The 17,804-nt window shown below is 34.7% G+C and overlaps 1 protein-coding gene and 1 pseudogene across 4 annotated transcripts; both read left to right on the forward strand.

Moving 5' to 3' along the window:
- LOC109334281 lies at nucleotides 926-9,236 on the forward strand (annotated as a pseudogene).
- On the forward strand, nucleotides 11,072-16,778 carry LOC109334413. Of its 4 annotated transcripts, none has more exons than XM_019570175.1 (5): nucleotides 11,072-11,486; nucleotides 12,339-12,478; nucleotides 12,716-12,772; nucleotides 13,298-13,361; nucleotides 13,930-16,778. In XM_019570175.1, the coding sequence occupies exons 1-5, from the start codon at nucleotides 11,408-11,410 to the stop codon at nucleotides 16,239-16,241; spliced, it is 2,652 nt and encodes an 883-aa protein (XP_019425720.1). In that variant the 5' UTR covers nucleotides 11,072-11,407; the 3' UTR covers nucleotides 16,242-16,778. The 4 variants fall into 4 exon arrangements, with proteins under 4 accessions (XP_019425720.1, XP_019425722.1, XP_019425723.1 ...); XM_019570177.1 differs by having other exon boundaries at nucleotides 12,342-12,478; XM_019570178.1 differs by having other exon boundaries at nucleotides 12,348-12,478.

Raw genomic sequence — 17,804 nt, forward strand, 5'->3', positions numbered from 1 at the left:
GTCTTAATCGGGTATCACCCGATTTCTATTGCTCCCCCACAACAAACAAAATTAATAATTCAAATTTCATCTTACACCAATAATGCTCATAATTCCTTTTGTGTCCCTCACCAATTTAAGAAGCAAGTCGGTCATAATTATTCCTCCAAATAAGTATTATCTAAGGGAATTGAACATTTTTATTTACCCATTAATCCAGGGCCTTATACAATTAGAACAAGCTGCCTCAGTAACAATATTCAAATTTGTAAAATTTATTGTGACAAACTTACACTAGATTAAATTGTTATTTTTCTCATCAACATTCCAAGTTATATCAAATTATAATATGGATACCTTTTTAATTGCATAAATGATTTTGTAATTCCAATAATGTTAAGTAGGATGGGCACATAAAAATTCAAAAAATGACAATTATACTTTGTTTAATTAAATTATCATACCAATTTTTTTTAATTTATCTCTACTAGCGTGTTGACATACACTGTCGTGCCTGTCAACCCGCTTTCCTATCGTTTGTAATGTATAGTTTGTATTTTATAAATTCAAATATAATTTTTTGCGCTAAATTTACGGTTGAATTTATTCAATTGGTCTAATATTCAATTTTTTAAATACACTTTTAAAATAAGAAGATAATAAGGATAAAATAAGAAAATAATATTATATGGTTTTTTGGTAGAAATAAAAAGATATTGAGGGCAAAATTGGAAAACACAAATTACACCATGATGGTGGTTATTTTGTGTTTTCCCTTTATCTTACTAGTAAGAAGTAAGATAAGATAAGATAAGATAAGATATAGATATAGAAGATTAATAGTATAGATAGTATAGATATAGATATTTACCCTAAAATTAATCTAATCATATAATAAATTTTAAGAAAAAATCTAAATTCTCTCCAATACCTCTTCTCACCTTCCCCATCTTTTATTTATATTGCAAAATTCACAACCCTTCTCCCCTTCTTAGGGTTCCTCTCTTATATATACCTCTTTCTCTTCAATTCAATCGAGTTTTGCGATGAACCTTCTATTCACTCTTTCAAATCATTTACCTTTTTCAATTCCATCTTAACCGTAAAACCTTTCAGATTTCATTATATAATATATTCAAATTCATCGTTTTTGAAATTCAAATTCTCGTTCTGCCTTTCGTTTATCGATCTTCTAGGTATGGATGCGTTTGGCGATGGCCGCCCGAACCCTCAGAATCCGAAGCAATTTGGAGATGTTCCTTCTGGTTCGTTTCGCTTCTCCTTATTGGTTACTTCGGATCCGAGAATCTCGATTCAGTTTATTTCATGTATTTGATTTTTGTTGTTGAATGAACATGAAGTAGATGAAATTAGTACTAGTGTATGCTTCAATTGTGAATTGAATTGTTTGTGTTTGCTTATTTGTCGTTATTCGGTGGCAAGTTAATTGAAATGCAATGAATGCATTTAACTAGTAGAGAAATATGTGGTATTATTTTCTCTTTTTGTTACAAATTACTTTCATAACTATTTTGCAGTTATATGATTTGTTGGAGTTAAGGTCACATACTCGTAGCTTAAAATTTGTTTTTATATTACTGATATGTTTGCTTTGCTTCCAAATATTGTCTCAAGAAGTGTGAAGTTCAGCTGATTTATAGGTTTGCTAAGGATTTTTTATTTCTTCTAGTTGACAATGATATATAAACTTATTTTTCTCTCTCATTGGTTTATTGGCTTTCAATGTTTGGATTTTTGTTATCCACGAAACCTATGTTGTTTGTATTAGACAGTTACGAGAATTCAGAGAAATGATTTTGACTCAAATTTTCTTATCATGCAGAGGGTACAGTATTTGATGCATCACAATATGACTTCTTTGGCAAAGATTTTGTTGAGGAAATCGAGTTGGGAGGTTTAGAGGATGAAGACAGTGAATTGGCTCCTGTTGAATTTGATGAAGAGGAGGAGATTTTTTTCAATCGAGAAGAGGTTATCTGTTTTTTTTTTTTTTACCTGAATGCCATTCATGATAGAATGTTATCATCCATTTGGCATATTTTATTCCATAAAAAGTTCAGAATTAAAGAAGGCATGTCATGTAATTTTTAAATGATTCTATGACTGTGAAGGACATACACTTTCACATAGTTGACATGTTGGACACGTCAATATATCAGTCAGACACTTCATGGACACTTTAGACCTTCCTAACCTCTGTTATGCAACATTTTACTTTTACTTTATGAATTTTTATACCATTATGGTTGGAAATGCCACGACTAGATAAATGTTAGCATTTATTCATTGTCAATAATGGTCTGTAGAGGCCCTACCACATAGGGCCGGACGGAGCAGTGTGGTTCCGCCACACAAAACACTGTAGCATCATGTTTTTCAGTAGCGGCTTTGTTTGTGATGGGAAATGCAGCCAGTTGTGTCTATGAGGGCTCAAAAACCCTATTTTTCCAGTGACCTGGATCTGTTACCTATTTGTACCTATTTTTAAGCAGTGGCTGATCTTTTCTTGTAGAACTATGATTTTTAACATTTCAGAATCCCTTATTTCTTATCAACATCTGGCCCTCATTGTAACTCATCAAAACTCTATTTTACCCTACATAACTGACCAAATCCCTGTTTTCCCTTTGTTAATAATTTTAAATGTCTTATTTACGCTTAGATAAACTCAATAAATGTCATCATCGCACTTACTTTTACTGCCTCCAACCCAATCTTTCTTCTTCCTCGCAACAGACATCGTCTCTTCATTTTCTATGTTTGTTACTCTCCTCTCTGCAGCCTTTCTTTTTCAGCTACATTCTTATGACTTCCAGCAAGCCCAATGGGTTTTGCAGCAGTTGCCCCCACTTTCTTCCCTACTCCCCATTTCTTCTGTTATTTGACTTTGTGCTCCATTGCTCCATTCCTAAAGGGTGGGGACCATCTTTTTTCTCTCTTCATTTGAATGCTAAGGTTAGTTAGTGTAGAGGATTAGTGACATTAAATTTTGCTTTTTAAATGTCATTAGTTTTGTGTACTTATTTTTTTTCCGAGCATTTAGATTTTGTATAATATAAGTTACTTATAAGGTTTTCCTAAATGTCCTGCTAGCACTCATCCCGCTATAGCATTTTTGGGGTCAGCTGCTCCGCTATCTAGGATTGACTACTTAGATCTTATTATGTTTACAATGATTAATGCTAACATTTAAAACACCACTCTCTTTCAACTAAAGATTTGAGTTTTTCCTTTAACTTATGTAATTTATATATGGTATAAAACCTGTTTAGTGTCCTGTGATTTTTAATTTTTGTTGTATATCATGTCCGTGTTGTATCATATCCATGACATGTGTCATACTCTTGCTTCATTTCTATTGCAAGAGTTTGTACATATTGTGTCAATTACTGCTTCATGTTCATGTTCATTTGCCAGTGTTCTTTGCATCACTTATTTGCCTCTCTTTAATTGTGTTGTCAAACTTTGAAATTGTGAATGTGAGTGTTTATACAGTAACCCTGTAATACAAAACAGACGAAGTCTTTCTTTAATTGTGTTTTCAGTGGTTCTGCCAACTCCAATTTTTTATCTCATGTATAGTGGTGATTCTGGAAAGGCCTAGAATGAATTTAAGCAGATCACATCATCACTATCCTTCTTTTGAGGATGAGCGATTTTTTTTGTGGGTAATTCTTGTCACATTGAATGATTAGAGAAATCCTTACCATTTTTTATAACAAATGTATATTTCCATGATTAAAGACGATTCAATACAAAAAGGGAAAAAAAATTCAAATGTATGTGTGGCTGTGTTCCAGGAAAGCATAACATAAAATTATTTCTTTATTTTTTTTCTGTGTGTACTGAATAATAAAACAAAAAATGTTTGTTATTGACTATACTATTGAATTCTTTACTTCTCAAACTCATTCAAATGATTACAGAAAATGTTTTTTAGGAGTTTTATTCTCCCGCAATTGACTCTTATTTTCACATTTCAGGCTGAGGATATAGGATCTATTTTAGAGGTTGATGATCTTAGTACCAGTTTTTCAAAGGTTAGATTATTTAACTTTGGTGGATCATGTGTTTTGTTGTTGCTGGATATGTTTATCAGATGAGGAAGCTACGAATTTGACACTTGATATTCATCATTCTATTTGGATTCATCTGGCAGCATTCAGACTTTTTCTTCTTAAAAATTTTATGTTCTGGCCGCCCCTCATTTTATGAAAAAGTTAGTTACTACTCATGACTGTTGCCAATTGGAATTGGAAACATAAGGCATATGATTTGTTATTGTTTGTTAGAAATTTTTGAAGAGCTGATATTTGTCCTCTCATGAGATGTTTGTGTGATGTTTAGACAGTCTTTTTATTTGTTTAATTGTGACTGAAAAAATGTTGTTACTTCACTTCTCAATCATCAAATTTTGATGAACAAGGGTTAATTAAATAAGCTGATTAGTAACAATGCTAATCCGCAATGTCTTTTTACAAGGCATGGGAAAATTGTTTCATGTCTAGCTTTATTGAGAGTCAGCTTTGGTGGGGATGTATTTTATTTATATTAGACTTTTGGAGTGTATGGGCTGTGTGGATATTAATTACATCTCCTGGTTTCTGCAAGAATGTGGAAATAGCTATTCGGTTCAATTTTTTTTAGTGTATCTGCTTTGTAATTAAGATCCTATCTGCTGATCCAAGATATTAGTCTGTAAAAATTGTTTGAGCCACAAATATAGTGCTTAATCTTGTAGAGTTGTAGTAGAATGAGGAATATATTGCTTGATTCTCTTCCGGAAGTAGATGTATTTCATCCAATCGTCCTTGTAGACTCCGTTGTCTGTTATTATCTTCAAGATAATGTTGGCTTATTTTCAAATTTGAATGTATTTATGTTGATTGATATTTGACTTTTTATATGCTTGTCTCATTTCAGTTGAACAAGGAGGTTGTTGGGCCAACAAGAACAGGACTTATAGGTGAACATGGTTCAAGAGAAAGTGAGTCAAGCAATTATATATAATTTGATACATATTCAATTTTTAGATATTGTTTTCCCTATAATTTTTATTAGGAAAAGATGTCAATTACTTATGTCAGTGCAAATGTTTAAAGTAGATCACTCTTTCCTTAATGAATGTGTCCCTCCCCTCCATTCTGTAAAACACCATAGAACTTCCTTATGTTTATAAAATATGGTACAACTAACTCTAAAATGTATGAAGCTTAACATATTCGTTAGCTGAACACTTGACACATGGATGCCTTGTGGTCAAATGTCTCCTATTATTTTTCAATTTTATATGTTTAGAAAACAGGAAAAACACATTTATTTGGTGCGGCTGAATTTAAGGTTCATTTCAGTGCCTAACCACTCAGGTTGAAGTTTTTTATATAAAATTAATCTGTACTTATCATTAAAATGGCATTTAGGGCTCATTTGGCATGCCGAATAGGCATGATAGTATAAGCTAATACAGGACATTAGGTGGCATCAGGCCTGATTAAGCTTTGATGTATATTAATCTTTTATACAAAAATTCCCAAATCAACGCTGAAAGGGTGACCCTTGAGAAAAATAGGCTTTGCCTAACAACACAAACCTTTGTAAAGCTCTGTGCATTCGTCAATGGTGGACCTTTGCAGTTTAGTCAATGGCGGACCTTTGCAGTTTAGTCAATGGCAGACTGGGTCATTTTTATGAGCCAATCGACAGTGAGCTGTGATGTTTCAGCTTGATTTTTGAAAATTAAATTTTCATTTCAATCATTCAGTTCATTTCAATTTGATTTTTCATTTCAAGTTATTTGCTGATGATTGGCAAGATTTTCCTCTGTGTGTTTCTTTATTTGTTGTGCATTCAACATTGTGCTTCTTTTTCAAGAACTCAAATCATAATTATCTCAGTCTTTCCATTTGTGCAAGTACAACAAGATGAAGGGATTAGAGTTTAGTTTAGATTTGGGGATTAGGGTGGATTTGATAAATTCAAGGTGAATAAATGTTTAAAAATGGTATAATAATTTTGACACCATAATTTGAAAATTAAGATTCATCTTTTATTTGGGGATTGGGGTTCATCTTTGGTTAAAGGGTATTCTTGTAAAAATATATTATACAATATCACACCAAACATTGCATAGTATAATTTTTTATCAAGCCTTATCCTGTCAGGCATCCCAAATGGGCCCTTATCAAACAATCTGTGGAGTTGTTCTAACTTTTTAATCAAAACATCAAATTTATGACATGTGGTATGTTTGCTGTTGCATTACTCCATTTACTCTGTTCTTTTTTTGTCCTAATTGTCTGAATTATTTATGATACTCTGGAAAAAAATTTGTAGATTCATCTGCTGCTGAATGGACACAGAGGGGTCATATTTTCAATTTTTATGAGCAGCATGATTATGACTCTGAAGGTGGTCAGGATATCAAAAGATGGTCATCACAACCGCATGCTTCGTTGGCTTACTTACAAGAATCGAACGGCCTGTATAGAACATCTTCATATCCTGAGCAACAGCAACATCAACAACTTTCTAGTGAACCAATTATGGTGCCAAAGTCGTCTTTTACATCTTATCCCCACTCTGGTGGTAGGTCCCAACATTCTTCGCCAAATCAGAGTGCAGGCCATCTGAACATTCCATATCGTACTGGTGGGTCCCCGATGCTGTTTTCTTCACCTAATCATTCTCATTTATCCAACCCCCAGATTCGATTCACTGGCCTGAACCATGGGTCCCCTCTTGGTGGAAATATGCATCAGTTTGCTAGTGGTTCCCCTGTTAATAATCGATTGCCCAACCAATGGGTCAACCAAGGGGAATTATATCCTGGAGATCATCCCAACATCATGAACAATTTATTGCAGCAACAATTACCCCGTCATAATGGATCAATACCTCCACATTTGGTGACTCAACTGCAGCAATCACAGCAGAGAATGCATTCTCCGCCTTCAACAGGCTATTTACAGGGTTTGCAATCACAAATGTTTAATCCCAGTACTTCATCAGGTTTACCCATGATTAGCGAATATGACCAGATGCTTGGACTGATGGAGCTAAGGGATCAAATACCAAAATCAGCTCAAAAGGGTAGACAGAATCCTCAGTTCCCCCCACAGGGTTATGATATGCGTAGCCAGAGGAGCAATAGTGGGTGGCCCCGGTTTAGATCCAAGTGTATGATGACTGAGGAAATTGAGAATATTCTTAGAATGCAGCTTGCAGCAACACATAGTAATGACCCTTATGTAGATGACTATTACCACCAAGCCTGTCTTGCAAAGAAATCTTCAGGTGCTAAATTGAAGCATCACTTTTGTCCAAATCAAATCAGAGAACACCCTCCACAAGGCTCTGCTAATAATGAACCACATGCTTTTCTTCAGGTTGATGCTCTGGGGAGGGTTCCATTCTCATCAATTCGCAGGCCCCGTCCTCTACTGGAAGTTGATCCTCCAAACACCTCCCCCACTGGTAAGACTTATCAAAACATTGCAGAGAAGCCCCTTGAACAGGAGCCGATGCTTACAGCAAGGGTCACAATTGAGGATGGTCTTTGTTCTCTTCTCGATGTTGATGATATTGATCGTTTCCTACTGTTTAACCAGCTTCAAGATGGTGGATTTCATTTGAAACAGAAACGGCAGAGTCTTCTGGAAGGACTTGCAGCCTCTCTTCGATTAGTTGATCCACTAGGAAAGAGCGGACACTCAGTTGTGCTCGATGCAAAGGATGATCTTGTTTTTCTCAGGATAGTTTCTCTACCCAAAGGTCGGAAGCTACTTGCTAAGTACCTTCAACTGCTTTTTCCTGGCGGTGATCTTATGCGAATAGTATGCATGACCATCTTTCGCCATTTAAGATTCTTATTTGGTAGCCTTCCTTCAGATACAGTGGCAGCAGAAACTGTAAGTAACCTTGCAAGGGCTGTTTCAAAGTGCATCCATGAAATGGATCTAGGTGCACTAAGTGTTTGTCTTGCAGCAGTTGTTTGTTCTTCTGAGCAGCCTCCTCTACATCCCCTTGGAAGCTCTGCTGGAGATGGGGCTTCCCTTGTTTTAGTAGCTGTGCTTGAAAGGGCTACTGAACTTTTAACTGATCCTCATGCTGCCAACAACTACAATATTGCAAATCGCTCACTTTGGCAGGCTTCATTTGATTCATTCTTTGGTCTTCTGACCAAGTATTGTGTGAATAAATATGACAGTGTCATGCAATCACTGCTTATTCAAGGGACACCAAATATAGCTATCAATGGGTCAGATGCCGCTAGAGCTATCAGTAGAGAAATGCCAGTTGAGCTCTTACGTGCAAGTCTACCACACACAGATGATCACCAGAAAAAGCAATTACTTGATTTTGCTCAGCGTTCGATGCCTGTAGTTGGATTTAATAGTAATTCTGGGGGTATGGCAGTTATGTAAATTCAGAATCTGTGCTGAGTTAATTAGATATTGGACATTCAGCGGAGGAGGTTGTTTTCAAAGTAGAATGACAGTAAGATTCATAGGGACAGCCTTGCGTGTCTAAGTTCTTTGGAGCAGACTGATGTGGAAGTATAAGGTGCAGATCTCTACCTTGGATGTTTTAGCCTCTTATCATTATTTGATATTGTCGTATTCCATGTAGCATTGTGATAAATTTTCAATCAGGCCCATTGTGCATTATGATAGACTTGGCTTGATTTTTTCCTCTCGTCTTTTCTTTTTCTTTTGACAAGGGGACCTTATTTTTATTTGGTTTGTGGTTTCTGGAGCACGGTAGTCGGTAGCATGTGCTGGTTTAGGTTTAAGTCGGATTCCCATGTTCCTTTACTATTATCAATCAAAGGCATGGGATTGGTTGTGTCCATACTCCATTTCTATGTTATAGGTAACACACGTCCAAATTGAAGTAACATTGTGGGCTGCACCAGTTTAAGTGTTTAACCAGTCTATAAGGTGGCATGACAAGCTTTTCTTATCAGCAGATAGATGGTGTGCCTAAGGATGTTAACATTGTTTCATGGTGGTCTTATGATTCTAGTTTCCTCTTCTGACTGTTCCGGTCGATAAATTTTATACCATCTCTTGTTTCACACTTGATTGGGCAATGTTGGTCTATTTTTCTTGTCTCCACATTAGTTTTTCTGGACCTTCATATTTAGCTTCTATGATTTTGGCATTTTTTCAGTTCAGTTTGCAATGAGCAATGTGTAGAATTTTGAGTCATTAAAGTAATGCAAATGTAGTTTTGAAGATGTTTTGTACATGCATGACATGAATAAGCTTTGTAACGTTTATAAACGCTTCTTTGATCCATATTATACTTGAAAGTCTGAATCCATGCTCCAGAACCAACATAACTAGCTTCAGAATCTATAACTTGTTCCAGTTTTTTGTTGTCTTTTTTTTAAACGGGTTTCCTTCGGGGTTTATTGCTAGAAATGATGACTGGGGTGAAGTAACATAGTGAAGTCAATGGCTTATTTGTGTGAGTTGGTTTTTTTGGAGGGTAATAGAGGAAATAGAATTACTTGGAGCACTCGAATACACTTGTGTGATGATTTTCATATCCTATCTTCCTCTTCATTATTACACTTTTAAAAACCAATTCATAAATAAATCCTAGGGATGAAGGTAGGGTTTGGTTTCACTCATCTGAACATGTAAAAATGAAATAAAAAAAGTTACTTGACCTTGTCTTGTTTTCATGTTCATCATTAAATTTTATCTGAGTTGTATGGAAGGAGTTCTCAATCTCATGTCTTATTTTCCTGTTCATCAAAATCAAAAGAAATTTAATCACAATAAAATAGTTAAGTAGAAACAAATATATATATAGTTAAGTGGCTTGTCATCATATGATTATGATCATACAATTCTTAATAAATTAAACAAAGTATCTTAATCATTCTATCATCTTTATTCATTATAAATCTCAGTTCAGATCATGAAGATTGTCGTAATACAAGGCACGTTGGCTTTGTTGAACCCATTTGGGTTAGGTTTGTGCTTATTTATTATTCAGTTTAAATTCCAATATGAAAGTGACCTTTATTTTAATGATTTAGCTAGTTGAGTTCAGTGCGGAAAGCCATGATTAAAGGTGAAGTTAGGAAAATGGGTCAATTCAATCTCTTCACATGTTTTGTCTTTTATATAACCAACAATCATAAAAATTATTTATTATCCAATTATCAATTACATGTTCCTATGCTTTAATAGGCCATTCCCTTCCACTTTTAGACTTTTATGTTCATTTTTAAAAAAATTGTAGAGTTTGCATTTCAAGATCTCACCATTCTAATTAGTCAACTTGTATTCTCTTATTATACAACAATAATGAAATCTTAATCTAGGTTTCATGGAGAAGAAAAAAATATAGGCGTTCATGAAAATAATTGAGGCAACACAAGTCTAAAAATGAAACCTATGCTAATTTGTTAAAAAAGTACAACACCAACAAAATTTTAGTTCATTAAGTAAGTCGAGTATATGAATCACATGATATTGTAATATATTATTTACTTGCAAATATTTCTAATCATTTCTGTTTATGATTTGTCTTGATCTATATCATCCTCTAAATATTTGAATCATATAACATAGTTAAAAATAAAAATAAGATTAATTGACTGCATGATTTAGAAATATGAAATTTATTATTTCAGTTTCAAGAATAATAAGATATTTAAAAATATTAACATAAAATATACTTGGTGGATGGGTAGGTAAAAATGTATGTTGATAGGAGAATTATGACGCTTATAATAGTGTTATATAATTCAAATAAGAATACTTAGGTTAGTGAAGATAGATGCAATTTAGATAATAAAAAAATCATTAAAAACATGAGAAAATATTATATCAAGATTTATTAATAAGTAATACTCTAATTTTTGAAATATAATTGGGTAGCTCATTAATTGTAATTTAAGCAACAATAATAATATGATATAGAAGAATATTTAGAAGAATAAGGCATAAAATTACAATAATTGAGGTTGGTGTTCCACAAGGTCAAATTGGTCATTACAATGTTCTATGTTGTAAAGTTGGCAACGTGAAAATGTCTCAAATCTCACTTTGTTCTTACATTCAAAAAATCAAAGTAAAAAACAAAAACAAATGCAATAAATTATTTTCTGTAATAAATTTCAATTAATATCGCTTTGTATGGTTCTGATCCAAAATCGAAGCATATTTTTGTCATGTACTCAATTTTCAGCACAGATCTTCTTCTTCTTCTTCTTCTTCTTCTTCACTTTTGCTTTGTTTCACCGTTTCAGCTTAAACACACTGAGAAGTGAGAAGAACAAATAAAGTGTTTCAAAGTTTCAACCTTTTTACATTTGATTCTCTTTTCTCTTTCAAGCTTTGATCTTTTTGCATTTCTCTCTCTGGGTTTTCTTCTACCTTCTTTTTTTATGGTGGATATGGATAATTTTGGAGCTGGAGAACTTCCCAACACAGAGGATCTTATACAATTTGGGAATGTTCCAAAAGGTTTGCTTTACCTTCTGAGATTACTCACTGTTTTATTCCAACCATTTTATTTAAAGGGTATTTGTTTTTTGTGTTTTTCTTTTTCAGATTTCTCATTTAGATCTGTGTCTGTTTTATAGAGTGATTTTTTTTATGTTTGATTTAGTATGGAATTGTTAGTTTTTACATTTCAAGGTGTTTCATTTGTTTGTTATCTTCAGTTCATAGTAGTTCAATGATCAAACATTTAAGTCTTAGGTTGTAGTTCTTGCATGGGCTTGTTGATTATAGTAGCTGAACCAAAAGCTTCAGCTAGAGTTGGAAGTATTGCAAATCTTTACTGAGCCAACTGGAGTTGATTACTACTATGAATTTGAATGTTATGTGAATTTTTGTTGTCTTCTTTGGGTCATGATGTTGTTTGCTACTTCAGTTAATTGCCATAGTATTTCTTGAATCATGATTTCTCTCTCACTGGATGATGGAGTGAGAAGATTGCATAAGTGTTTGCTTACTTTGGTTGATGATTAAGGACAGTTTAATTTATCCATTTAGTGTCGAGTTAAGAACATTTTTTCCGCATATGAATGTTTTTTATAGAATATTATTTGCATCAGGATCTTTTCCATTTCTAGAGTAAAATTATTTATGATATTTTCATACCTAAAAGATTATGCAATTTTTCTTGGCTTTACATATTGGAATAGCTCTATTTTTTCATTACTGAATTGAGATATAATCTATTTTTTTTGTTTTGGTGGCTTGGTTACGTCGGAATTCTATGTTATGTGCATTCTTGCAACCTGTGCTTTTCATGTTAAATAGTTTGAAGAATGTTGTGGAATGTCTTCGACTAATACTATTTGCTATCAGAAGGTGCAGTTTTTGATGCATCACAATATGCATTCTTCGGTAAAAATGCCGCTGAGGAAGTTGAGTTGGGAGGGTTAGAAGAAGATGCATATTTGCCTGCTCTTGAGTCTAATGAGGAGTTCTTTCTCAATAGAGAAGAGGTTAATTTTCAATGTTTACGACAGTTTTTTATATTTTACTTTTGGTTTTTTATTTCAAATTTTCCGTGAGTACAATATATTTTGAAATATAAGTATGTTGTCCTCAAACTTTTAACTCAGCAGAATGTCTCTTCCTTTCCCTCAGTAAACCAATGAATATTTTACTCTTATCAGTCGTATACACGATACAGATATGATGCTATTGTATATCAAATAACTTTTTCTTTCATATTACAGGCTGAGGATGTAAGATCTCTTTCTGATATTGATGATCTTACTACCACTTTCTTGAAGGTAAGCTTGTTAAACTATAATATATCTTACTTTCTCTGAATGCTAGAGTTTTTTATAAGATAAGTGCCCGAGTATTCTGATGATGACAATTTCACAATTTTCTCAGTGCATCATGCTTTTTTTGCTGTTTTCTTTTTAGTCTTTCTGCTACTTAGTTCCTATGGTTGTGAGTGTTAATTTTGGCAGTGTACCCGTTTTGCAACTCTTAAAAGGAAAAAAGATTAAGGAAGAGTGAACGTTAGTTAAATGAAATTTTAAACTGATTACCGTGCTTTCTATGGCATTTCAAATCCACTAAGTGTTTTTTGCATCGAGTAATAGCTCGTCCCAAACACTGAAGTTAGTTGCTTGATCTTTTCTTGATGTGTTCTACATTTGCTTGATTTTATGATTCAGGTTCTGTAATGATGTTGATTATAATGCTTGTCTGATTGTCTGTATGAATGGTCATGTTCTGTTATATGTATATTGATATAAAGATTAAGCCTTTTGTTTTTATTTTTTTTGTTTTTAATTTTATTTCAGTTGAACAAGGTTGTAAGTGGACCAAGAAGCCCGGGTGTTATTGGTGATCGTGGATCAAGAGAGAGTGAGTAAAGCAATTGTAAAGAATTCTCCGATTTGCTTTTCTTTTATCTACACAAAATAACACCACTTTTTGCATCTTTTTTACTTATATATTTATTTAACATTTGTAAGAGATATTCTTCCCTTATATACTGATGCCATTGGGTTGGAGTAGCACCTACTGATAAAAAGATGGTAGAATCTCATGTGAGAAGATTAGTAAAAGCCTCGGTAAGAAGAGTAGATTAGGTGAATGATAGCCCAATAGTTAGAGGTGTAAGGAGACCAAGAAAAACATTAGGGATAGCCATTGAAGAGGACTCTTCGAGGACATGATTCATACAAGTACTCAACGACATCATCTGCTTTATTTAGCCAATTCCGGCTAGTGGGAAATAGGTTTGTGGTTGTGTACTCTGATGCCATCTTTTGTTTAATGAATATTTCTGTGAAGTGTAAAGTATGCAGCATAAACTATAAACTAGCTCTTAGGAACTTCGAACATTTCTGTTAGCAGCTCTGATCCTCCCTTTCACTGCAGACAATCTTTTTTCAGTTGACTGATTTATTCATATTTTTATTTTTTCCAGATTCTATTTCGGAATGGGAACAAAGGGATGGTGTTCTAAACTGGATTGATCAGAATGCTTATGATAGTGAAGGTTCTTTGGATGGAAAACATTGGTCATTACGACCCCACTCTTCTGTCACCAATTTACACGATTCTAAGTCCTTGTATAGAACATCGTCATATCCTGAGCAGCAAATGCAGCAGCAACACCACCACCTCCAACATTGCGCTAGTGAACCGGTTCATAACTGGCTTGATCAGCCTTTTTATGATACCGAAACTGCTCAAGATGACGGAAAGCGATGGTCATCACAATCTTATTCATCCATTGCGCATTTACAAGAGTCAAAACCCTTGTACAGAACATCTTCATACCCTGACAAGCAACAAGAGCTTCTTCGTTTTTCTAGTGAACCAATTTTGCTACCAAAGTCTTCGTTTACTTCTTATCCTCCCCCCAATGGCCGATCTCAGCAGGCTTCTCCAAGTCATAGTACAGGCCACTTGAATATTCCTTATCAAGATGCTGGAGCTCAGATGGAACTATCATCTCAAAGTCGTTCTCATTTCTCCAATTCTGCACTACAGTTTAGTGGATTAAACCATGGGTCACATTTTAGTAGAAACATGCGCCAATTATCTACAGGTTCCCCTCTTAATCACCGAATGCAGAATCAATTGATCAACCAGGCAGGATTATATCCTGGAGAGCATCCGAATCTCCTTAGTAATATGTTGCAGCAACAATTGAACCTTCATAGAGGACCGGCATCTCCTCACTTAATGTCTCAATTGCAACATCAGCAACATAGACTGCATCGTCCTGTTCAGCAATCTGCAGGCTACTTATCTGGTTTGCAGTCCGATTTATTTAATCCCTACCTCTCTTCTGGCCCATCCATAATTAGCAAGTATGAACATATGCATGGTCTTCCCGATGTTAGAGATCATAGACCGAAATCAACTCAAAAAGGTAAACATAGTCTCCGTTTCTCCAAGCAGGGTTCAGATGCCAGTAGCCAAAAGAGTGATAGTTTTTCATTGCAGTTTAGGTCCAAGCATATGACAAGTGATGAAATCGAGAGTGTTCTTAGAGTGCAGCATGCCTTGACTCATAGTAATAACCTATATGTAGATGACTATTACCACCAAGCCTGTCTTGCAAAAAAGCCTTCTTTGGCTAAGTTGAAAAATCCATTTTGCCCAACCCAAATGAGGGACCTCCCTTCACGATCCCGTTCTATTTCTGAGCCGCATGCTTTCCTTCAGATTGATGCCCTAGGGAGGGTTTTATTTTCATCTATTCGTCGGCCTCGGCCTCTTCTTGAGGTTGATCCCCCAAAGTCTTCCTTTAATGGTAGCTCTGAGCAAAATATTTCGGAGAAGCCCCTTGAACAGGAGCCTATGTTTGCAGCCAGAGTCACAATTGAGGATGCTCTTTGTCTTCTTCTTGATGTAGATGATATTGACCGTTTCCTAGAGATTAATCAGCTTCAAGACGGTGGAACTCAATTAAGACGAAGACGACAGGTTCTGTTGGAAGGACTAGCAACTTCACTTCAACTTGTTGACCCACTGGGGAAGAATGGAAATAAAGCTGGGCTTGGTGCTAAGGATGACCTTGTTTTTGTGCGATTAGTATCAATTCCAAAGGGGCGTAAGCTCCTTATAAAGTATCTTCAGTTGCTTCTTCCTGGTAGTGAGCTTACGAGGATAGTCTGCATGGCCATCTTTCGCCATTTAAGATTCTTATTCGGTGGTCTCCCCTCAGATTCAGCAGCTTCAGAGATTACGAGTAACCTTATCAAGGTTGTTTGTCAATGTATCAAAGGATTGGACCTTGGTGGTCTTAGTGCTTGTCTTGCTGCAGTGGTTTGTTCCGTAGAGCAGCCTCCTTTACGCCCTCTTGGAAGTACTTCTGGAGATGGTGCTTCCATTATTTTGGTGTCTGTTCTTGAGAGGGCTACTGAACTTCTTACCGACCCTCATGCCGCTTCCAACTACAACATGGGTAATCGTTCATTTTGGCAGGCCTCATTTGATGAATTCTTTGGCCTTCTCACCAAGTATTGTATGAATAAATACCATAGTATCATGCAATCCTTGCTCAAACAAAATGCAATAGATGTGGATGACATTGGACCAGATGCTGCTAAAGCTATTAGTACAGAAATGCCTGTTGAACTTTTGCGTGCAAGTCTTCCTCACACCGATGATCGTCAGAGGAAGTTATTACTGGATTTTGCTCAGCGTGCAGTTCCTATGGTTGGATTTAGTAGTAGTGCTGGGGATAGTAGTAATCACATGAGCTCAGAGACAGTGCTAAGTTGATTAATAACTGTGAGATTAACCATTAACCTGCTGATAATGGTTTTTGGGTTGAAGATCACACATCAAGTGTCTCGAGGACACAACCAACCTTGCATCTGCCGAAACACATCTGGAATAGTCTTAAGTAGAAGTGCGCGAGTTCCATCTATGATGGAGGCTTATGCCTTATATGTTTATTTGTCATGATGCAGTAACAATGTGCAGAGCATTGTGATAAATTTGCAATCAAATCCTTTTATGATTTGACATGGATGACCCTAGTCTTTTCTTTCTCTATTGACAAGGTTTTATTTTGTTACTATGTGTGCCTAGTAGGAAAACCTAGTGGTTAGCATGTACAGGTTTAGCTATGTTTCTATATTATATCATGATGTATTTGCATCATATCCCTATGATAGAACCATTCTGCTACAAGTTGAATGAGCCATTGGAGTTGTGAAAACTTCACCTAGAAACACTTATAGGCATTGCTGAAATTCAAAGGAAGACTGAAGCACAAGTTATATGCATAAATCTTCTCTTGTTTTAGTTCTCTACTTGTATATATATATGTTCTTATTGTCATTTTTTACGAGACTATTTAGTTTTATCTTCAGTCGGCCTCATCTGGTGGGACTAAATCTTGGTTGTTATTATAGTCAGTTTTATCTTGACCCGTTTCTCGCACTTTGGCATGTTTTTCTTTGGAATTTTTTTTGAAAGTTCATTGCCTATATACATTGGCAATGCATGAAATGTATAATTGACTTTTGGATGATTGCTTGAAGATATGATGATTCCTCATGAATTTACTATCAAGGATATTTTCTCATCTTGTTAGGTAAGGAATTAATTTTTTTCGAGGTTCGTGACTATCCTTCTCAACAAGTGTTATTCTCAATAATCGAACATTTGACCTTGGGGATCCAGTCAGACCTTACAGCACTAAACTAACACATTGTTGCTAACAATAATAACATTTGGTGCATGGAACAATGAGAGAGGTCCACCAATATAATTTATTTCAAAACTCCCTCTAGCATGTATTCTCTAACTAGAGGATTCTCTTTAATCTATTGAAATTTACTTTCAATTTCATGACAAATTTTACATTTTTACCAAGTGTAGATCACTGATAGAAATTTGAAGATACCTTTTTAATTTGCATATGCACCTTCTACTCTTAAATTATTTCCATTCCCAAAATAAGAATGCTTTTTATTCCATGAATATTGAAGTGAGTTATAAACAACCACTCTATTTATAAGATTGTTCACATTTAGCCTTTTTTATACATTATTAAGTGGGAGTTTCGTATATGAGCCGACATCCTAAATCTTTGAAGTTCCAATAGTCTCACATAGTTAATGGTCACTTAACTTTTTTAATGTGTGGTTACAATTTGCATTTGTTATAATGTAATACCAATAACTACTATTACCTAATGAGGTTAAAATAAAATAATCCATTCAATCATTTTATAAATACAATTTTATTATTTTATTTTATTTGTGTAATTATCTGATATGATAAGATTGAGTAACTAATTTCTTAAATGCATATAATGTAGAAGTGACAAAATTA

The sequence above is a fragment of the Lupinus angustifolius genome, chromosome LG19 (genome assembly GCF_001865875.1).
Source record: "Lupinus angustifolius cultivar Tanjil chromosome LG19, LupAngTanjil_v1.0, whole genome shotgun sequence".
NCBI lineage: Eukaryota > Viridiplantae > Streptophyta > Magnoliopsida > Fabales > Fabaceae > Lupinus > Lupinus angustifolius.

Excerpts from the sequence above, each read along its gene's own strand:
- LOC109334413 (XM_019570175.1), top strand. The coding sequence starts at position 11,408 with ATGGTGGATATGGATAATTTTGGAGCTGGAGAACTTCCCAACACAGAG. Across the intron at positions 11,487-12,338 it reads ATTTGGGAATGTTCCAAAAG|AAGGTGCAGTTTTTGATGCA; the intron begins GTTTGCTTTACC and ends ATTTGCTATCAG. Across the intron at positions 12,773-13,297 it reads TTACTACCACTTTCTTGAAG|TTGAACAAGGTTGTAAGTGG; the intron begins GTAAGCTTGTTA and ends ATTTTATTTCAG.